At 45.7% G+C, this 23,374-nt stretch overlaps 2 protein-coding genes across 2 annotated transcripts in view; both read left to right on the top strand.

Moving 5' to 3' along the window:
- Positions 1-2,090, top strand: part of LOC146183936 (neprilysin-1-like) — a 34,223-nt gene extending 32,133 nt beyond the window's left edge. The window contains exon 7 of the mRNA XM_084608443.1: positions 1,705-2,090. Coding sequence (XP_084464569.1) covers positions 1,705-2,061 — 357 coding nt within the window. The 3' untranslated portion in view covers positions 2,062-2,090. The remainder of the gene's footprint in view (positions 1-1,704) is intronic.
- Positions 2,091-8,856: 6,766 nt separating this feature from the next.
- On the top strand, positions 8,857-21,969 carry LOC146183935 (neprilysin-1-like). The gene is made up of 4 exons (XM_084608442.1): positions 8,857-8,913; positions 11,874-12,065; positions 14,131-14,147; positions 21,581-21,969. The coding sequence occupies exons 1-4, from the start codon at positions 8,857-8,859 to the stop codon at positions 21,918-21,920; spliced, it is 606 nt and encodes a 201-aa protein (XP_084464568.1). The 3' UTR covers positions 21,921-21,969.
- Positions 21,970-23,374: the final 1,405 nt, after the last annotated feature.

The raw sequence follows: 23,374 nt of genomic DNA, 5'->3' as shown, positions 1-23,374 counted from the left end.
CGAGATTCTAGTGAAAATTAAGAAGAAATGCAGCTAGCACAGAACCGGGTTAAGTGGAGAAACATGGGAGGCCTTCGCCCTGCACTGGGTATAGTCAGGCTGATGATGATGATTAATTTACCTGCACCGAGAGATGTTACGGGGAAGATCCATAGCAGTCAGAACAACTAGCGTTGGTGGCAGCTCAGATCTGTCCACCTCAGCGTCGTTGTTTTAAGGCAGCTGTTGTACTCATCATCCTCTGGAGCACGACCAAAACCGCTAAGTAACAATACCACAGCTGGGCGGTTCGAAGCCGTGTACAAGACAATGACATAACACTTTTGAAATGAAGAAACACTCTTTCGCTAAAGCCCTGCAGTGGAAATAAAACGGCACTTTTTTTCTGCACAAAAGAAACGTAACACATGAGAGGCGCAGGAAGCTCGGTGAAAACAGCGCGTATGGAGAGGAAATTTTTAGACTGCCTCCTCTGCAGCGCCATGTATTTCCTGTTTTCTTCTTTCGTCGCGCTCTTCTACTTCGCTAAGCGGCGAAGCAAAATAATGTACAGCCGCTCAAAGACATAACGCGAATGATGGAAAAGCATGGTATAGATTGCTGCGAGTGCCGCGAAGCGATAGTTATCAGGTGCAAGATAATGCTCTCCGTACGTTTACGGCGGAGAGCATTATCTATAATATGCAATTTTATAGTGTAGATAATGCATTATACAATTTATAAGATAAGCAATAATGATGAGCATTATACAATTTATCGAACGTTGTGATGTTATAAAGGGACAAGTGGTAGCACCTGAGATTGGTAGAATACAATGTACACCCATTAATCATACTTATTGTTACTGCGTATCAGAATTGTATTTTCCTGTGGTTCACGCAACACTCTGCAGCCGCAAAAAAATGAAGGTATCTGTCATTCCAAGTCCTGCTGATTAGGAACTTCCATCTTGCAAAAATGTCACAGACGCCTTACCAATATATTCCAGAAATAACCTTATTGCGTTTCCCGAGAGCGAAAAGAAAAAAAAAAAAAAAAAAAAAGCCTCATTGAGGATTTCTTTGCTGGCCCTGGCAAAAAAGCAAATGAAAGGCGTTGCACAATGTGAAGCCCGTGAGTGCAGATCGTTACTCTTATCAATTCACACCCTTCTCTCTGACAAGAAAGAAGGCCGCATCACGTTGACTTTTTTAACCTTTCTCAGCGACATGCAGAACGCGGATTAGTGATAACAGACAAAAAAAAAAGAAAAAAAGCAGGTGAGGTTGAATCAGGTTCCGGTAACAGCTTGACCGAGGAATGTTGCACTTCACCGGACTGTTCGATACGCGCATGCGCGCATTCTGGCTGATTTTGTCGCTGTGCGCCGTCATAGGCGCTTATCTATACGGTGGTTGACGGTCGTGCTTTTAGGGGAAAAACTTGGCAGGGCCGACATTCAAATTCTCAGCCAATCATCGACCTGAAATGAGAAGATAAAGTATACCACTGGAAGATTAGCGCATTTTTTGAAACGCGTATAGTAAGCACTTTTCCGCCGCCGGTCAAATCTATTCACAGCAAATCTATGTTTACATTTAACCATTTTGAAAGTACGAATGATAAAAAGAAATCATTTTTGTCAACGAATGTGTATTTGCGTGTGTGAGTGTGCACGCGTGCACGTGCTTTTAGTTGCGAAGATTGCCTATTACACTTCGGCAGGTCAACGACGGTTCAGGAAGCAACACTCTCGGCAACAATTCCATCTCTGAGGCTTTCGCTGACAACGCAGGCCTGGAGAAGGCCTACTTGGGCTTCCAGGCGCTTCTCCAGTCCGGCCAGCAACTGAGCGGTGGGCCCGCGAGTTCACTGGGCTACACAGCCGAGCAGCTGTTCTTCGTCAGTGGCTGCTTCGTGTTCTGTGCATTCCAGGGCTACAGGGTCGACCAGGATGCCGTATACCCTCCTCCCTTCCTGCGCTGCAATGTACCCGTGATGAACACGCGCAACTTCGGTGCCGCTTTCAGCTGCGCCCAGGGCGCTCCTATGAACCCCATAATTCGCTGCAACTTCCACTGATGCATCTCTTAAACAGCTGAAATTTAAGTTTCAAGACATATATGCGCAATGGTGCTCGATTGAAATGCAGGACCTCTCTTTACTACCGTTCCGCCTGTCTGACTGTCATGATAAGGCGCCGTGAACATGCGTTCTTATGTCGGACGGTGTGACACTGTATGATTCAATATGCAGATTTCCGTTTAGAAGCTTCATTATCGCCCGAGAAGACAACTTTAGAACACGTGACTGCCCTGCGTGTTTCATCTTATTGCGTGCTTCTGAGAATAAATATATGCTTTACTGAGCGACAAAACATTCGCCACTGCGCATCGTGCATCCTTCTGATTCTTCTGTGGTCCTCGACGCCACGCCTATGTTAATGTAAAAACTGTTCATCCCGCGTTTTACCTTTTTGGTCTTTGAAGATTTAATGTGTGGTGCAAGGCACTCAGTACGCGTAAGACAGTGTATTTAGGCGTATTCGTTTTCATTACAGTCGCGCCTGCACTAGGTTCTTGAAAAGCTTAGTATACTGTGTTTGTACTAAGGCTGTCAACTGTATAGCGCGAACAGCGTGGGAGGCTTCAGCGCATCGTCATGCGAGAGCTTGCCTGTGCAAGACCTATCGTGGCTCTTTACAAGAGGATATTGTGCGGAATGTGCATTGTTACATTTTTATCCGAAGTCTTTCTGCTGTAATACAAGGGCGGTGCGAGAATAACTGGTACGCGATAGGGTTAGAACACACGTACTTTCGCGGAAAACCTCAGGTCACATTAAAATTCGCTGATTGGTCAGCAAAGTGATGAATAGTGCAACTTTTCGAAAGTTTTTAATAGCAAATCGAATATTTTTGTATTCGATTACTCGAACGAATCAGAACTATTCGGATTGAAGCAAAGATGTAATGAATGCTTTTCAAATAATTGGCACTGGATTTGAATAGGACCCACCGGAGTAATTTTCTTCGAAAATTTGTATTTAGCTACTACAGGGTGGCTGAAAGCGAAGTATGTGCGTTGCACATTGCCTTTCATTTGGTTTTCGGTTCGATGTCAGCCTCAGGCGTCAGGCAAAGAGCGGTAGTGCACAACAAAACTTTGACATCGCTTAATGAACCCTGAGAGGGCAGTGCGGAAGCAGTATGTTTGGATTCGCAGCTCACGGACGGAAGGTAATGAAGACGGCAGCATGCAGCACAGGGAGAGAGTGCGTGGCAACTTAGGCTCATTGTGACTTTCGTGTCCGTTGGCAGGGAGTGTCCGCCGCATGAAACCTGTCTCCTCCGGGAATGAGCCACTATCCCGTCCACTCGAGCGGGCTAACTCCTCCACGCCGGGCTCGTGAGAAATAGATTGTAATTCTCCTTGTCTAGCGTGAGGATGTTAGTAGTGATGACCATGAAGATGCAGTTAGTGATCATGCTAACGATGGTAGTGTGATGGTAGTAGCAATGATAATCACGATGCATTTAGTTTATAATAATGGTGATAGTAGTACCGCTGACATGATGGTGCATTTAGTTGAAAATGATGATTTTAGAGTTATTGATGATGGTGGTAGTAGGAATGAATATGACGGCGCAGTAAGTGAAAGCAGTCCTGTAAAGTGGCCTTCGGCATTTCCGCTCCGTTATATAGGACAAACAGGACGATGTATTAATGAGAGACTACAGGAACACCGGAACAACTTGGAAAGTGGAAAGGACAAAACGTTTCTGGTATCACATTGCCATTCATGTGAAATAATGAAGAAGGAGAAGAAGTGCACTCCTAAGTTTGACAAGGTTAGGATTTTGTATCGCCACAAAGAGAAGATGACGAGAGAGATAGTGGAATCATATTTTAATTCAACGGACAATAAGTGTGTCAGCAAGACTTCTCTTGCTCTTTCAAGCAAAGAGGTGTCTTATTTAAGTGATGTTTTGTGCAGCAGGTGAACCCAGGGGTTGTTTCACGTGACTGCTTCGTTTTCTTCATGTTTGTTTTTTCTGGGCCTTGCAGTAAAGGGCTTAGGCATAGTTGTGAGTCAGCGCTTGTGCAGTGGCTTTCTTTTATCTTGTCCTTTGTCTTCGTGTTCGCGCTGTTTATATTAATAATGAATAAGTACCAACTCGCCCAACAAAGTATATTGGTCCGCTCTCAAGCAGACTTAACCACAATCTTGTAATATTCACACAAGCATTGGTTGCGACGATAGCATACCTCTCTTCGAAGAAGACAGCAGAGCAGGCAACAACAACACAAAGCGTAAGAGGCACACAAACGCACACAAGGACAACGCTACATTGACAACTATATTAACTAGAAACCGTACATCTTCCTTCACTTCACGTCTGCAGCCAACTTCTTCCTTGTCTTTAACATCCTGCCGGTTTGCGCAAAAATTCTACTTCCTTCTTCAACAAGACCACTGATGGCATGCTGACACATTGGTCTCCCAAGTCACAGATTGCATATGCTTCCTAAATCTCTCTTGCTAACTTGTCCTTCATCCTTTTCATAACCTTAGCACTGTGAAGGTCAGCCGGACTTATTTGGTCTTCACAACCAACGCAGTCTTTGCAGTGCACAGCGAGATTAGTGCCAGACGTGTCCGATATTGCCATAGCGTGCTCTCTGATCCTATCATTGAGACATCTTCCTGTCTGTCCAATATATTTCTTTCCACAACGCAAGGGAATCTCCTCAAAAAACCCCTGAATACACTTAGAGTACCTAGTCCGGTGCGAAGTTTTGCATCCAGAGTTGAAGTGGTTGTTAACCTGCACACACATCCCTTTAGCTCTGTTTGTTGCCGTTGGAATAATCCGGATGCCGTGTCTTTGGCCAATCTTCATAAGATTATAGGTGAATCCTTGCATATATGGTAGCACTGACCACTTGTTTCCTTGAGTAAGGTTTTCTTTTCGAATCCTCCGCTTGATCGGCAGGACAATGCTTTTTATTATGCTACACAGCAAATGCTCAGGATACCCCGCCTCCAGAAGCTTGTCAGTCTGGCTTAAAAAACGTTTTTTTAACATGGTGGTGGCATGATTCGTTGAGAGCTGACGTCAATGCAGCCTTCGCAACACCTCTTTTTACTGCCTTTGAATGTTGGGACATATACGGAAGAAACTGCTTGTTCGCTCTTGGCTGGTAAGTCCAACTTAAGTGTTCTGGTAAGAATTTAAAACTCAAATCCAGGAAGCGCAAAACACCTTCCTTTGGAATTTCCCAGGTGAATCTTAGATCAGAATCCTTCTGTCACATGCGGCTAGCTACACATCGCTCAGGAAAGGAGCAACTCTCGAACCTATGCATACACCACTCCTTTGTACATACGATGTTCCGTCATGGGATGCAACAGTTGACTTTAGATAGGCTGCAATCAACTCCAAGAATGTATCCACAAACACCCCGGCTGAATTCTGGAAAACAATAGCCTGCTTCTCAATGGTTTCTCGTAGTTATTTCTACAAGCCTTTTTGTGGGAAAGAATAGTACATGTCTTCAATATCGAGTGAAAATCCAGAAAGTCTCTTCTTATGATATCCCTTGATCTCAAATATTATCTCCTCAGAGTTTATTCTAAAGGGATCATCCATATGAACTTGGCCGAGACGCTTCACCAAGTATACCGAGACTAGCAACTGCCACGTGTGTGCCTCTGACAATACTGCGCGAAAAGGTATGTCAGGTTTGTGTGTTTTTGCACTGAAGAATACCGACAAGGTATCATGTGTAGTGTCTTTAACCTTGCGGCAAAGCTGCATCAGTTCAGTTTCCTCGAGAAACCGTACAACCTTCCTCTCAGCAGCTTTTAAGTCCTTAGGTTGCACTTTTCGAAAGTTCTTATTTATGGCCGCCAGAGCCTTTACTCCGTAATTGATAGAATCCAATACAATAAAGCCTGACCTTCTTTATCCGAAAGGCACAGCTTGAATTCCTTGCTCTTCAGTTCTTTAATTACTGTTTCAAATCGCAACTTGCATCTTCCACGTCCTTTTATGCTGTTCAAAAGGTCATTCCCTTCAGCCACAATTCGGCTGGCCTCTTCTTCCTCAGCTTTTTCTGCGACATGTCTTATAATGGCAAGCTTCTCTGAGGCGTCAATTTTAGGGGGAAGAGCAAACTTGGGCCCATATTCTAACACTTCCGTTGAATTGGCAGATACTGTACATCACACACAGTAACTACAGGATTTTTTCTCACTGGAACGGACTGCTGCTTTTTGGTGCAATTCCTTACCAGAGGAAGGAACCACACATTCCACATATGCTCAGTGCAAAATCGTGTGGAATAATAATATATTCTATATGATAAGTCCTCGACGGCTCTCATCTTCAGAAATTCGTTCAACAGGCGAATCTATCTCCATAATTCTGAGCGTAAAATCTTCATCACCTTCCTTCCATTGCCGCGAGGTAATACCATTCCGAAGAGGGCCATCAACTCATCCGCCAAGACGTTACTCTGGATGCAGCGCGACAGCAAACGAGCCCGGCAGGTGACGAAGGAAATCCACTGGCACAATTGTTGAGGGTCTAGTAGATGCGGTTGACACGTAGAAAGGCTCAATGAAGTGAAGAGGAACAATAATAGAGTCGAACGCTGAGCTAGTTGGTCACACATCTCTATGAGGAAGGCAGCAGAGCAGGTAACAACAATAAGCGTTAGAGGCACACACACGCACACGAGGACAACGCTGCACACCTTCTTGTCCATCTTCTTCCTCGTTGTAATGGCACATACCCACAGTGGGGGATTGGCCAGAATTCGTTGTAGGTGACATTTTCGACAATTTCCATTTGACTGTATGATATAGATAACCTAATAATTAGGAGCTAGTGTTGCTGAAATAATTTGAAATTTTGAGGCGATTTTGACGCTGCACTGACAACTATATTAACTAGAAACCGCACATCTTCTTCCTTCACTTCACGTCTGCAGCCAACTTCTTCCTTGTCTTTAACATGCTGCCGGTTTGTGCAAAAATTCTACTTCCTTCTTCAACAAAACCACTGATGGCATGCTGACACATTAGTCTCCCAAGTCACACATTGCAAATGCTTCATAAATCTCTCTTGCTAACTTGTCCTTCATCCTTTTCATAACCTTAACACTGTGAAGGTCAGCCGGACATACTTGGTCTCTACAACCAACGCAGTCTTTGCAGTGCACAGCGAGATTAGTGCCAGACTTGTCCGATATTGCCATAGCGTGCTCTTCTCTAATCCTGTTATTGAGACATCTTCCTGTCTGTCCAATATATTTCTTCCCACAACGCAAGGGAATCTCATAAACAACCCCCTGAATACACTTAGAGTACCTAGTCCGGTGCGAAGTTTTGCATCCAGAGTTGAATTCCTGGTTGTTAACCTGCACACGCATCCCTTTAGCTCTGTTTGGTGCCGTTTTAATAATGCGGATGCCGTGTCTTTGACCAATCTTCATTAGATTATGGGTGAAGCCATGCATATATGGTACCACTGACCACATGTTATCTTGAGTAAGGTTTTCCTTTCGAATCCTCCGCTTGATCGGCAGGACAATGCTTTCTGTTATGCTTCACAGCAAATTTTCAGGATACCCAGCCTGCAGAAGCCTCTCAGTCTGGCTTAGAAAACTTTTTTTAACATGGTGGTGGCATGATTTGTTGAGAGCCGACGTCAATGAAGCTTTCGCAACTCCTCTTTTTACTGTCTTTGAATATTGGAATATATACGGAAGAAACTGCTTGTTCGCATTTGGCTGGTAAGTTCAACATAAGGGTTCTGGTAAGAATTCAAGACTCAAATCCAAGAAGCGCAAAACACCTTCCTTTGGAAGTTGCCAGGTGAATCTTAGATCAGGGCAACTTTCTTTAAACACACCAAGGGCTATGTCTTTTAGTTGATCAGTCGCCTTTCCTTTTTTTAATTCCCACAATACCAGAAAGTCGTCAACGTAACGAACAATCTTTGCAATGCCTTTATCTTTAATAGCCGTCAGAATCCTTCGGTCACATGCAGCTAGGTACACGTCGCTCAGAACAGGAGCCCGCTTGCACATCAAGGAGCAGCATGCCACTTACGCCCGACACTATAACCTTCGGCACAGGAAAGTCTACTAAGAACCAGGGGACCAAGTGTGGACCCCTGTGCGCCACAAAGGCTTGTGCGGGAATCTGCTCCACCGGTATTTCGGACCCTATAAAGTCCTGCGCCAGAATTGTTCCGACAGCGATCAATCCACTTCGAAAACACTGCAACACATCAGCGAACGCTTGGCCTTGGCGAAGCTCAGTGCCGACGAAGTTGGAGGTGTTCTTGCACAGCTCATCTGGCGACAGCGGTACTGACTCGCCTTCAGTTTGGTTGAAAGCTTGCGTGAGGGCACGGTAGCGCGTTGGCAGCAGAGTTTTGCAACTGCTTTCAGCGAAAGCCTGTGAAGGCTCCCGACGTAGCGTCCGCTTCTCTTCAGAATCGGTGACTTGCAGCTCTTCCTCCCTGCGTTTGCGCAGCTCAGTGCGCCTTCCTTCGATCGACACCAAAGTCCTGAAGCTGGGCTTAGAACCGGCGCTGTCGTTTCTGTTGTCATCATTGTCCCTTTCTTGCTCAATTGACTTTTCACTTCGAGCCATTGCTCCTTGCTGCTTCGTTACCTGCGTACTGTAGCTGTAGTTCGACCTTGAGCTAACCAAGCCAGCCTGCTCTTTCGGGCCCTTCTTCCTTCTCCTCTGCTGCCTTCTTCCAAGAGATGTGTGACCAACTAGCTCAGCGTTCGACTCTATTATTGATAGCATACCTGCAGTTCTTCTAGAAGTCCCGAATTTTAAGCCAAGGATGACATGGCTTTACATTTATTTGAGCCCTGGGCATATATTGGAAGCTACTACAAACACCAGGTAAGAGGCAAACGTACCTGGTGTTTGCCTCTTATCTAGTACACTAATTATCAAATTATGTTAAAAAGATTTAAAATTTACATTTTAGAAGATATGTTGTATCTGTATAATTGTACCTCGTCCTCGAAATATTATTGCAATAGAAAACGTTTTCATTAAAGAAATTGTAGCGCGTATTACAAGGGCCACATATGTTACCCTGATAGGCAGTTTCACACATCATTACAACGCCTGTGGCGTAGATTGCTCCACCCAAATACTTCATCATTCTGCTGGCATCACATGGGAGCCAGACGATAGCGCGGCTTCGACCGCAGCCTCGCTGTTAGCCTCTGTGTCCGTACCCAATGAGTTCAGTCATTGCGCTTGCAGTTTGGCATCAAAGTATGCACTGGGCGAGCAATCTATGCCGGATGCGCCGCTGGCGCTATGTTATTGGGTGAAACCGCCTATTGGGGTCCATATGCGTGCCTTGTATCGTAACGCCCGTTACAATTAAAAAAAATTATTTTTTCTCGGCTATACTATTTGGAGGATGAGCTCCAATTCTGCAAGTACAACATACCTCCTAAAATGAAAATTAAAGAAGTTGATTAACGTATTTAGTTATTTAGCGAGCTAATGGAAGCCTTATGGGGCTTACCCGGTGTTTGCCATAGCCGCTAATATAGGCCAAAGGCTAAAATTAATCTATAGGCAGTTACTTTTTTTTTACCCTTCTAAACAAAAACACCATGCCCTGTATAGTGCTCCAGCACACTGTCCAGCGAAGCGCATCTGCTTTCGCCGCCACGAAATCTAAACTTAATCTTTGTTTAGTGACGGCCATATTAATTTTCAGAGCGTGAGCTCTACTCCTTTCATGCAACAACAACAACAAAAAAAAACAACCTTTGACCTTGAACTCTCGCGATATGGACCAAACGTGGCTGTCTTCATCTGGGACTGCGCAACAAACATCGTCGTCTTCATCTTGCGCTGTGCAGCAAACGCCGTCGTCTTCGTCGTCGTGCCCAGGCACGAGAGCACTATGCGTTCTCTGCAGCTAATAGCACCTCTTGTAAGACTGCAACACTCGCTCTCTGTTCCGTAAAATTCGTCTTTATCAAGTTCTAACTCCAACACACACTCGTGCTGTGCAGTGGAGATCTTTGTCTTCGTGAATTTCCATCTGCGCCGCTCCTTATTTGGCCCAGGTCATACATGGCAAAATTACTTTTGAAAAGGAATTGAATTACATTACTTATTACTTTGCTGAAAATCGCAGAAATTTAGTTAAATTACATCACTAATTGCTACTACCAAAATAAATGTAATTACATTACAGTTACTTCTGCTCAGTAATTCAATTATTTCTGAATTACTTCCTAGTATTCATACTTGCAAAAAACTAAGTATAGCCATAGAAAGGAAAACAACTCCTCTTCAGGCGCGACACACACATTCTTTCGTCTTCCCGCCAAATTCAGGCCCAGAAAACTTTTCCCCCTACTTCATACAGCGCAAGCCATTACAAAAATAAGACGACGGCAACAAAACAACAAAAACAGGAACATGGTCGAGCTCCCGCGAAATGAGCGACGAACCCAGCAGTTGCTATCATGCTCATTTTGCGAAGCTGTGAGATTGACATCTGTAGGCCTTGTAAAGCGTACTACAATTTTTTAAAGTTAATTTGTTTGCGGGGCTACTATATGAAGGACAAGTTCCAATTCTGCAAATACAGCATAATTCTTAAAATGAAAAATCAAAAAGGTTAATTAACGGACTGGGTAATTAGTGAACTAATTTAAGCAGTCTTCATCTTACTAGGTGTCTGCGCAGCCCCCCAGGGCTAAAATGAATCAAGAACCCTTAACCTCTGTCGTAAAATGTCAGGCTTTCTAAAGAAGACCCAATATCGCTGCCGGTAAAGACTGAGGTATGCCTTCAAGAAGCGCTCATGCACGGAGGTGATCAGCAATATTTTGAAAGACCTACTTGGGGTGCACACTCTGAACTACAAGTTGGCAATCGACTGAACTTCAAATTTAATTGTCGTTCGCGACTTTTTAAGAGTTCAGTGTTAAATTAGTATTTGCGTAACCAAGGCTGAGATAACCCGGCGTAACAGAAGCCTTAAAACACACTTAACTATCGTTGTACTATGTCGTACAATTAAGGGCATTTCATAGTAAAAAAAAAAATGCAAGAGAATTACGCGAAAAATACTACGAACTATTTTGTAGTTTTGTCGTAACGACAGGTGTAGCACTGTTTTGTGCTGTAATTTTTCTGTTGTATAGCTCCAAAAAATATATTGTTACTACAGGATCTCCTGTCATATCGTTTCATGGCCGTAAAGCGCACAGAAATTTTGTTGTGGCGACAAAAAGTTTTATGTTGCCGTTTGTTTCGACTGGGTTTTAATGAAAACTGGACTTTCATAACCTAGAAAAGGCAAAACGAATACGAAGTACTGCCGCACGGCTGTTTTCGAAAGGAAACTTAAATGACGCAAAGATTGCATTTTGACGTGAATCTCTGTGATTGTATGCGCTCCGCTGCCTTTTACCTTCAGACGGTGATCAAAGGGCCCATTCCATTTTAACATCAGAATTTAGATGCAATGGCGGTGCAGAAAAAATGTCCCGTTTCTAAATCACCGGTAATAATTGCACCTAGCTCACAAAAACGATAGCCAACAAGAAAGAATGCTACAGGATTGGCTTTTACAGGGTCGGTCAACACGTTTTATAAGTAACCTATTTCATTGTCGAGATAGGCATGAAGCCCTTTTAAAACGGCCCCTTTCGCCTTAGCGGACGCTGTCCCTTTGAAGGGGAAGTGGGACAAAGTAGTTTTGGTGTATTAGTTCGGCCTTTATACAAATCTAGCAGTGTTTGAGTGGTTAAATCTGGATGGTTGGAACTGTCATTATTTCAGCGTTTCTTTGTGTATGTGCTCCTTGACCGACGTAGGCACCTTTCGCGTTGGACATGGATGTGCCAGCCATCAATTTCGGCAGCTTTGGTCACGTCATCGGCCACGAGCTCTCGCACGCGTTCGACGTGGGCGCCTCCTCCATGGACGAGCACGCGCAGCCGCTCACGCTGTACAGCGCGGCCTCACGAAAGGAGTTACTCGCCCGACTCGCCTGCCTTATTAAACAGGTGCGATGGCGTAGGCGCTGAAACCACGGTGTAGAAATTGAGTGCTCAAATGAAACTTTCTTGGCTTGGCCGAAACATCGCGATTCTGCCGCGTTTTTTCTTAGCCATTAGGACCAACAAAAAACGGCAAATCAACTCGCAAAACAAGATATTTTTGGCAACTGGCTCCTTCGTCAGAAGTACCATACCCAAAGTGGATCGAGGGTGATACCTCTATTAAAAAAAAAATATGCGGACGTCTACACTAACTGCATCAACGTTTATTCAAAGCTATCGCTGTAAATTGACTAAGGTAGGAAAAACAAAGACTACGAAAAATTCTAAAGTCAAAGCCAAGGTGCGTATGGGAGCCAGCTGCCCCGTGGAGCATTGGGCATTATTCATTAGAGGGCAGCGGGAGTGTTGCACTGAACATGAGGACTACTGCGTCCTCTAACAATTTATGATGCAGTTCGTTTCCATCTTGGCCGCAGAATACATGCCTTTCAGTTGCTTCAATGAAGATTTTCGAAATTGCTAAACATTGTGAGTTCAAAACACAAACACTAAGGAACAAACTCTCAGCAGCTGTGTGCGTTATTTGTTAGAAAAGCGCTTCTAATTACATAGATTTGTAGCGGCGCCAGCTCTTGGTGGCACAGCGTTCAAGAGCTTCCTTCCTACGAGTTCGGAGTCGCAATTTGAAATTTGCCTGACTTTGAACTAAACCTAACCAATTAACCTCATAAATATTGTTACGGGAAGATCCACAAGCGATAGCAGTCCGAGCAACTAGCGTTGGTGGCAGCACAGATTGGTCCAACCTCAGCGTCGTCGCTTTTAGGCAGCTGTAGTACTTCATCATCCTCTGGAGCACGACCAGCGGATACCGCTGAAGAACACTACCCCCCCCCCCCTCCTAGGGAAAAGAACAGTCCCAATGCGTTCTACGTTAGTGAAATAGAATGGGAATTATAAGGCTTGAGAGGGGACACATACCCAATTTTGGAGGGTGGCGCTGCGGACGTGGACTTCAGATGCATAGGTGACATCAGTCACGGGGCGCAAAACAGAGTAAGGGCCTGTGTAGCGGGGCAAAAGTTTTTCGCACAACTCCACTCGATGGAGCCGGAACCACAGGAAGACGAGAGATCCAGTAGTATAGTGCACATCATAGGTGCACTATGATGGGAGTCTTGGGATGCAGAGAGCCTGGAACGAGCAATCCGGTGGGCATCATGAGCGCGGGCGACGGCATCACTGGCGTAAGTACTGGTGGCGTCTGCCGAGGGTAGGGAGGTGTCGAAGGGCAGTAACGGGTGTCGGCCAAATAGCAGATAAACTAGAAAGTATCCAGCGGTAGAATGGACAGACGAGTTGTAGGGAAAGGTCACAAAGGGTAGACGAAACGTCCCAGTCGCGATGGTCGTCAAACACATACATTGACAGCATGCCTGTGAGTGTACGATTTTGACGTTCCGTAAGGCCGTTCGCCTGGGGTGATAGGCTGTGGTGAATTTGTGGCGCACGGAGCACGAACGGAGAATTTCGTCAACTACTCGTGAGAGGAAGCAGCGGCCATGGTCAGTTCGTAGTTAACGAGGGGCGATGATGGAGAATCTCTTTTTCTAGAAGGAAGTCGGCGACGTCTGTGGGGCAGCTGGTCGGGATGGCGTGGGTAATAGCGTACTGCGTAGCGTAATTGATGGCGACTGTGGTCCATTTGTCCCCTAAGGCGGAAACTAAGAAGGGTCCAAGAAGGTCAACGCGAACGCGTGAAAACGGGTCATTTGGTATTGGGATCGGTTGCAATTGACCTGAAGGCGAAATTGGGGGCTTCTTCCGATGCTGACACAGTTCAGATGCAGAAACGTAGTTTTGGACGGAGCGTTAGAGCCCTGGCCAGTCGAAACGTTCGCGCAGGCTGTCGTATGTTTGGGAGCCATCCAGGTGGCCAGCTGTGGGAGCATTATGGAACTGGTCAAGGATGGTGAAGCGCAGATGTTGGGGAACGACGAGCAAAAGGTCAGTGCCATCTGTTCGCATATTACGTCGGTATAGAGTGTTCCCTTGGGGTAAAAATAAGACGAGAGATGGATCAGGGCGGTCAGAGGTTAGACGAAGGATAAGGGAATGTAACGCAGGATACAAGCGCTGTTCGTCGGCAATGTTAGAAAAGGCGGACACAGACAAGATACATGCGTCATCGTCAGTTGGAAGCGCTAGGGGAGTCGACGGGATGACGGGACAAGCAGTCTGCATCTTGAAGTCGGCCGGACTTGTAGACGACGGAGAAAGTGTATTCTTGCAATCCTAGCGCCCAGCGTCCCAAACAGAGGATCTTTGAAGGAGGAAGGCCAACACAAGGCACGATGGTCCGTGACAACAGTAAATGGGCGGCCAAGCAAATAAAGGCGGAATTTCGTAACAGCCTAAACAAGCTGTGATAGAATAATTTTGTTCGGGCATAGATAGGAGGTGGCTGGCATACGCAATCACCATTGTGCAGCAGTGTTGACGTTGAGCGAGTACAGCTCCAATGTCATGGCCACTTGCGCCGGTACGGAGTTAAGTAGGGGCGGATGGGTTGCAATGAGCCAAGACGGAGGGAATAGTGAGAGCAGTAATAAGCTCATAGAAAGCTGCAACTTGTTCCGGCCCCCAAGAGAATGAAACGTCTTCCTTCAGGAGGTACATGAGCGGACGAGCATGAGCTGAGAAGTTCGGGACGAATCGTTAGAAATATGAACATAAGCCAATAAAGCTTGGAACGTCACTATAGATAAGCGCTGAGTTAGAAAATCTCTGACAGCGCGAATCTTGTCAGGATCAGGCTGAACGCCGTCAGCATTAACCTAGTGTGACCATGTACTTTGATTGCTCGGTGACCGATGCTGCATTTCTTGGAGTTAATTTGAAGTCTGGCGCTCCGAAAAAGCGCAAGAATTATCGAAAGGCGAAGGAGATGGCTGTCAAATGTAGGTGATGAAACAATTACATCGTCAAGATAACACAAACAAGTGGTCCACTTGAAGCCTCTGAGCAAAGAGTATCATACGTTTGAAGGTTGCTGGGGCATTGAAAAGCCAAAGGGCATGACTATAAATTGGTAGAGGCCGTCAGGGGTAATAAAGGCTGTTTTTTTCACGGTCTCTTTCGTCGGCAGGGATCTGCCAGTAGCCGGAACGAAGGTCGATGGATGAAAAGTAGCTGGCTCCGTGCAAACTATCAAGCGTCGTCAATAGGCGGAAGAGGATAGAAGTCTTTTTGGTGTCTTATTCAAATGGAAGTAGTCAACGCAAAATCTCCAACTGCTCTTTTTTCTTGACCATGATGATAGGGTAGCCCAGGGGCTGCTGGATGGCTAGATTATGTCATTCGCCAACATCTTCTCGACCTCCGTTTAAATGACGCGTCGCTCGGCAAGCGAAACACGATAGGGCCACCTGTGAATAGGACTGGCGTCACCGGTGTCAATGTGGTAGGTGACAACAGTGGTTTGACCCAATGGGCGGATACCGAAGTTAAAAACGTCACTATAAGTGAGCAAGAGCTTGTATAACTCCACGGCAAAATCAGATTGAACATCAGCTGCAATCATGCTGTTAACATGATCAAGGCGTGATGTGGAGGACGAGGGAGTAACTGCTGGGTCGGCAGTTGGAGGATTGTAGTCAGAGCTGAAATGGCACTTTCGGTTAGCAGGGACAGCGCAGCTAGTGAAATTTCTTCGGGGAGAACTTGAATTGACAATCTGAAGTTAAGAACAGGAAGAGTGGCGCGGTTCTGGGAGATACGCACAATTAGATGAGGGTGACGTGCCGCTGCAGGATGAAATCAGTAATGGGACAAGCGAGATAGTCGCCTTCTGGAACGGGTGGTAATGGCGACATAGGGATATAAACGCAGCTTCAGGAGGAAGGCGGCAGAACCATGCTGAGCAAAGGCGAGGTGAGCAGGCGGGGTCTTCAAAGCAGAGTGGAAGGTCCAAGCGAAGTAGGCCGGTAGAGCAGTGCAGTCAACTGAGGGCGGAGTGGGCTGTTGAAAAATCAATCCCAAGGATAACGTTATGGGGGCATTCGCGTAGGACGGTGAATAACACTGGGGCATGACGGCCAGCAATGGTAACTCGCGCTGCACACATGCAAACCATGGCAGCAGGGCTGCCATTGGCGACGCGAAGCGTGGACGAGATGGTTGGCGTAAGGACTTTCATGAGGAGCGGCAAAACGAGGCGCTTAGAAAGGACACTTGGGTTCCGGTATCAATAAGAGCAGAAACTGGAACTCCGTCCACAAGAACATCGATGCGATTATTTTGTAGTGCAGGTAAGGGTCAGTAGAGGTTTTTCGGTCCCAGTCACAAATGCAGCGCTACCTCCGGGAGCTGCATCGGCTAGTTTTCTGCGAAGCGGCCGGCATAGGACAGTGAAGAATTGGGGCGAAGAAGAGGAGAGCGGGAACGTCGGGTTTGTGGGGAAGAAGACCGGCTGGAAACAAAAACGGATGAAATAAGATCAGCACGGGGCGGGTCGGGTAGAGGAGAGGAACGGCGCGGGGCAGAGACTCCATTGCGATTGACGCAGAGTTCGCGTGACGGCGAGTACCAGCGGCTGCGTCAGTGGCGGGAGATATGGCCAGCACGGGAACAAGTGCAACAAGTGAAGCAGATAGGGCGCTCGTCAGCGGTACGCCTGTCATTAGGATTGCGGTAGCGGTATCGAGGCATGAAGTTGGGGTTGGAGGTAGCAGCGATCACAGTAGGGGCTGAGTTGGAGTATATGGTGTAAGGGACGTGGCCAGTAGGGATTTCATATCAGCAAACTCCTGGCGAACAACAGCCTGTATGAAGGATACCATAGGCAGGGTGTCCGTCAGCTGCGATGAGGAAACAGCGGGAGCCATAGCCTCGAGTTCACGGTGGTCGATACGCGGGTCAAGTTATTCTGGTTTGAAGGCTGTCGGAGAGTAGTCAGGTCGCTACAGGACGAGTTAGCAGCTGTGTTCGGCAGGTGGTCAAAACGGTGACATATGCGTTTTTGTTTCGCCTGCTCAAAGTGCCGGCACACCTGAAGAACAGAGTCCATAATAGAACAGTTCATATATATACTTTACTGAAGGATGGGCATGTACTGTGTTATCGAGGTTTACCAGAGAGGTGACAACTAGGAGTAGGTTTCCTTATCAATAAGCATATAGCGGGTAATATAGATGAGTTCTATAGTATTAATGAGAGGGTGGTAGGCATCGTTATTAGGCTTAATAATCGATATAAACTGAAGGTTGTACAGGCCTATGCACCTACATGTAGTTATGCTAACCAGGCAGTTGAAAGCTTCTACGAAGATGAAGAATCGGCAATGCGAAAAGTAAAGACGGAGTATACTGTATTAATGGGAGACTTCAATGCTAAGGTAGGGAAAAAGCAGGCAGGAGACCAGGCAGTAGGTGACTATGGCATTGGTTCTAGGGATAGCAGGGAGGAGTTACTAGTTGAGTTTGCAGAGCGCAATAACTTAAGAATCATGAATACCTTCATCAGCAAACGGAAGAATCGGAAATGGACATGGAAAAGTCCTAACGGGGAGACTAAAAATGAAATTGACTTCATAATGTGTTCAACTCCCGCCATTATGCAAGATGTATAAGGTAATCGGGAAAGTGTGATGCAGTGACCACAGGATGATGAGGTCCCGAATTAGCCTAAATCTGAAGAAGGAACGCAACAAATTAGTAAGAAAGTAACCCATCAAATAACTAGCGGTGAGGGGGAGTGCAAAAGAGTTCAGGATCTCGCTACAGAATAGATATTCAGCTCTAAATGAGAATGGCGACATTACCCTAGAAGCAATGAACAATAATTTGAGAGATGTCATTACTGAATGTGCGGTAGAAGTAGGCGGTAGTATAGTTAGAGAGGATACCGGTAAGCTGTCTAAGGAGACGAAAGATTTGATTAAGAAACGCCAGAGTATGAAAGCTTCCAATCCAACAGACCAGATTGAACTGGCCGAGATATCAAAGCTAATCAATAAGCGCAAGGTGGCCGATATAAGGAAGTATAACATGGAGAAAATTGAGCATGCTGTACAGAACGGGGAAGGCCTTAAAGCGGTAAAGAAGAAATTGGGCACAGGCAAAAACCAGATGTATGCGATAAGGGACAAGGAGGGCAACGTCATCACGAATATGGAGAAGATAATCAAAGTAGCCGAGGAGTTCTATACAGATCTCTACAGTAGCCAAAGTAGTCAGGACCGTAAGGAGATTGACGGTAGGGAAAACAGTCAGACGTTTAACCAGTTACGAAGGACGAGGTCAAGAAAGCATTAGAAACTATGAAAAGGGGGAAATAAGCTGGAGATGACCAGATAACTACAGATTTGCTGAAGGACGGGGGGGATCAGTTCAGTTCAGTCGTTCAGTCGTGTCCGACTTTTTGTGACCCTATGGACCATGTCACGCCACGCTTTCCGGTCTCTCACTATCTTCCTAACTTCACATAACTTCATCTGCAGTTATCTGCGGGGGGGGGGGGGGGGGATATCGTGTTAGAAAAGCTGGCCACCTTGTAGACGCAGTGCCTGGTGTCATCGACGGTAACGGAACCATGGAAGAATGCAAACATTATCCTCATTCATAAGAAAGGGGACTCTAAGGACATGTAAAATTACAGACTAATCAGCTTACTGTCTGTTACTTATAAGGTATTTACTAAAGTAATCGCTAATAGAATCAGGACAACCTTAGACTTCAATCAAGCAAAGGCTCAAGCAGGTTTTCGGAAGCGGTACTCTACTATCGATCATATCCATACCATCAATCAGGTGATAGAAAAATGCTCGGAATATAACCAGCCCTTATACATAGGAATACGAAAAAGCATTTGACTCAGTTGAAACCTCGGCGGTATTGCGGGCATTGCGAAATCAGGGGGTAGACGAGCCGTACGTGAAAGTGCTGGAAGATATATATAGTGGCTGCACAGCAACCATAGTTCTGCATAAAGAAAGTAACAAAATTCCCATTAAGAAAGGTGTTAGGCAAGGAGACACGATCTCCCCAGTACTATTCACAGCTTGCTTAGAAGAAGTATTGAGAGACTTGGAACGGGAGCAGTTAGGGACGAGGGTAGATGGAGAATACCTCAGTAATCTGCGATTTTCTGATGACATTGCCTTGCTAAGCAACTCTGGGGATGAACTGCAAATAATGATTGGTGACCTAGGCAGGAAAAGTAGAAAGGTAGGCTTGAAAATCAATATGCAGAAGACTAAGTTAATGTTCAACAGCCTCGGAAAGAAACAGCAGTTTACATTAGGTAGCGAAATACTGGAAGTAGTAGGCGAATATGTCTACTTAGGACAGGTAGTAACCGCAGATCCGGACCATGAAAAGGAAATAACAAGAAGAATAAGATTGGAATGGAGCGCATTTGGCAAGCACTCACAGATTATGACTAGCAGCTTATCGGTATCGCTAAAGAGGAAAGTATAAAACAGTTGCATCTTACCTGTACTCACCTATGGGGCTGAAACGTGGAGGCTCAGCAAGAGAGTTCTACTTAAGCTGAGGACAACCCAGAGGGCTATGGAACGAAAAATGGTAGGGGTAACATTAAGAGATAGGAAGCGTGCATAGTGGGTTAGAGAAATAACTCAGGTTACCGAGATTCTAGTGGAAATTAAGAAGAAGAAATGGGCATGGGCAGGACATGTAGTGCGAAGAGAGGATAACCGATGGTCGCTGAGGGTAACAAACTGGATTCCAAGGGAAGGAAAGCGTAGCAGGGGGCGGCAGAAAGTTAGGTTAGCGGATGAGGTTAAGAAGTTCGCAGGGGTCAAGTGGATGCAGCTAGCACAGAACCGGGTCAAGTGGAGAAATATGGGAGAGGCCTTCGCCCTGCAGTGGGTATAGTCAGGATGATGATGATGATGATGATGATGATGATGATGATGACGATGATTAATTTACCTGCACCGAGAGATGTTACGGGGAAGATCCACAAGCGATAGCAGTCAGAACAACTAGCGTTGGTGGGAGCTCAGATCTGTCCACCTCAGCGTCATCGTTTTAAGGCAGCTGTTGTACTCATTATCCTCTGGAACACGACCAAAACCGCTAAGTAGCAATATCACAGCTGGGTGGTTCGAAGCCGTGTACAAGACAATGACATAACACTTTTGAAATGAAGAAACACTCTTTCGCTAAAGCCCTGCAGTGGAAGTAAAACGGCAATTTTTTTCTGCATAAAAGAAACCTAACACATGAGAAGCGCAGGAAGCTCGGTGAAAACAGCGCGTATGCAGAGGAAATTTTTAGACTGCCTCCTCTGCAGCGCCATGTATTTCCTGTTTTCTTCTTTCGTCGCGCTCTTCTACTTCGCTAAGCGGCGAAGCAAAATAATATATAGGCGCTGAAAGACATAACGCTAATGATGGAAAAGCTTGGCATAGACTGCTGCGAGTGCCGCGAAGCGATAGTTATCAGGTGCAAGATAATGCTCTCCGTACGTTTACGGCGGAGAGCATTATCTATAATATGCAATTTTATAGTGTAGATAATGCATTATACAATTTATAGGATAAGCATTAATGATGAGCATTATACAATTTATCGAACGTTGTGATGTTATAAAGGAACAAGGGGTAGCACCTGAGATAGGTGGAATACAATGTACACCCATTAATCATACTTATTGTTACTGCGTATCAGAATTGTATTTTCCTGTGGTTCACGCAACACTCTCCAGCCGCAAGAAAAGTGAAGGCATCTGTAATTCCAAGTCCTGCTGATTAGGAACTTCCATCTTGCAAAAATGTCACAGACGCCTTACCAATATCTTCCAGAAATAACCTCATTGCGTTTCCCGAGAGCAAAAATTAAACAAAAAGCAAAGCCTCAATAAGGATTTCTTTGCTGGCACTGGCAACAAAGCAGATGAAAGGCGTTGCACAATGGGAAGCCCAAGAGTGCAGATCGTTTCTCTTATTAGAAGGCCGCACCACGTTGCCTTTTTTAACCTTTCTCAGCGACATGCAGAATGTGGATTGGTGATAACAGACAAAAAAGAAGCAGGTAATGTTGAATCAGGTTCCGGTAACAGCTTGACCGAGGAATGTTGCACTGCACCGGACTGTTCGATATGCGCATGCGCGCATTCTGGCTTATTTTTCCGCTGTGCTCCGTCATAGGCGCTTATCTATACGGTGGTTGACGGTCGTGCTTTTAGGGGAAAAAATTGGCGGGGCCGACATTCAAACTCTCAGCCAATCATCGACCTGAAATGAGAAGATAAAGTGTACCACCCCAAGATTAGCGCATTTTTTGAAAGGCGTAGTAAACACTTTTCCGCCGCCGGTCAAATCTATTCACAGCAAATCTATGTTTACAGTTAACCATTTTGAAAGTACGAATGATAAAAAGATATCATTTTTGTCAACGAATGTGTATTTGCGTGTGTGAGTGTGCACGCGTGCACGTGCTTTTAGTTGCGAAGATTGCCTATTACACTTCGGCAGGTCAACGACGGTTCAGGAAGCAACCTCTCGGCAACAATTCCATCTCTGAGGCTTTCGCTGACAACGCAGGCATGGAGAAGGCCTACTTGGGCTTCCAGGCGCTTCTCCAGTCCGGCCAGCAACTGAGCGGTGGGCCCGCGAGTTCACTGGGCTACACAGCCGAGCAGCTGTTCTTCGTCAGTGGCTGCTTCGTGTTCTGTGCATTCCAGGGCTACAGGGTCGACCAGGATGCCGTATACCCTCCTCCCTTCCTGCGCTGCAATGTACCCGTGATGAACACGCGCAACTTCGGTGCCGCTTTCAGCTGCGCCCAGGGCGCTCCTATGAACCCCATAATTCGCTGCAACTTCCACTGATGCATCTCTTAAACAGCTGAAATTTAAGTTTCAAGACATATATGCGCAATGGTGCTCGATTGAAATGCAGGACCTCTCTTTACTACCGTTCCGCCTGTCTGACTGTGATGATATGGCGCCGTGAACATGCGTTCTTATGTCGGACGCTGCGACGGTGTGACACTGTATGATTCAATATGAACATATCCGTTTAGAACCTTCATTATCGCCCGAGAAGACAACTTTCGAGCACGTGACTGCCCTGCGTGTTTCATCTTATTGCGTGCTTCTGAGAATAAATATATGCTTTACTGAGCGACAAAAGATTCGCCACTGCGCATCGTGCATCCTTCTGATTCTTCTCTGGTCCTCGACGCCACGCCTATGTTAATGTAAAAACTGTTCATCCCGCGTTGTACCTTTTTGGTCTTTTAAGATTTAATGTGTGGTGCAAGGCACTCAGTACGCGTAAGACAGTGTATTTAGGCGTATTCGTTTTCATTACAGTCGCGCCTGCACTAGGTTCTTGAGAAGCTTAGTATACTGTGTTTGTACTAAAGCTGTCAACTGTATAGCGCGAACAGCGTGGGAGGCTTCAGCGCATCGTCATACGAAGGCTTGCGTGTGCAAGGCCTATCGTGGCTCTTTACAAGAGGATATTGTGCGAAATGTGCATTGTTACATTTTTAGCTGAAGTCTTTCTGCTGTAATACAAGGGCGGTGCGAGAATAACTGGTACGCGATAGGGTTAGAACACACGTACTTTCGCGGAAAACCTCAGGTCACATTAAAATTCGCTGATTGGTCAGCAAAGTGATGAATAGTGCAACTTATCGAAAGTTTTTAATAGCAAATCGAATATTCTTGTATTCGATTACTCGAAAGAATCAGAACTATTCGGAGTGAAGCAAAGATGTAATGAATGCTTTTCAAATAATTGGCACTGGATTTGAATAGGACCCACCGGAGTAATTTTCTTCGAAAATTTGTATTTAGCTACTACAGGGTTGCTGAAAGCGAAGTATGTGCGTTGCACATTGCCTTTCATTTGGTTTTCTGTTCGATGTCAGCCTCAGGTGTCAGGAAAAGAGCGGTAGTGCACAATAAAACTTTTACATCGCTTAGTGAACCCTCAGAGGGCAGTGCGGAAGCAGTATGTTTGGATTCGCTGCTCACGGATGGAAGGTGATGAAGGCGGCAGCACAGGGAGAGAGTGCGTGGCAACTTTAAGGCGAAAGCTTTTCTAGGCTCATTGTGACTTTCGTGTCCGTTGGCAGGGAGTGTCCACAGCATGAAACCTGTCTCCTCCGGGAATCCATTCCACTCGAGCGGGCTAACTCCTCCACGCCGGGCTCGGGAGAAATAGATTGTAATTCTCCTTGTCTAGCGTGAAGATGTTAGTAGTGATGACCATGAAGATGCAGTTAGTGATCATGCTAACGATGGCAGTGTGATGGTAGTAGCAATGATAATCA

This window comes from Amblyomma maculatum, chromosome 7 (assembly GCF_055883805.1).
Source record: "Amblyomma maculatum isolate TAMU_Amacu chromosome 7, ASM5588380v1, whole genome shotgun sequence".
NCBI classification, from domain to species: domain Eukaryota; kingdom Metazoa; phylum Arthropoda; class Arachnida; order Ixodida; family Ixodidae; genus Amblyomma; species Amblyomma maculatum.
Note: the sequence above shows the minus strand (reverse complement) of the source record. Positions and strands in the feature narration are given on the sequence as shown.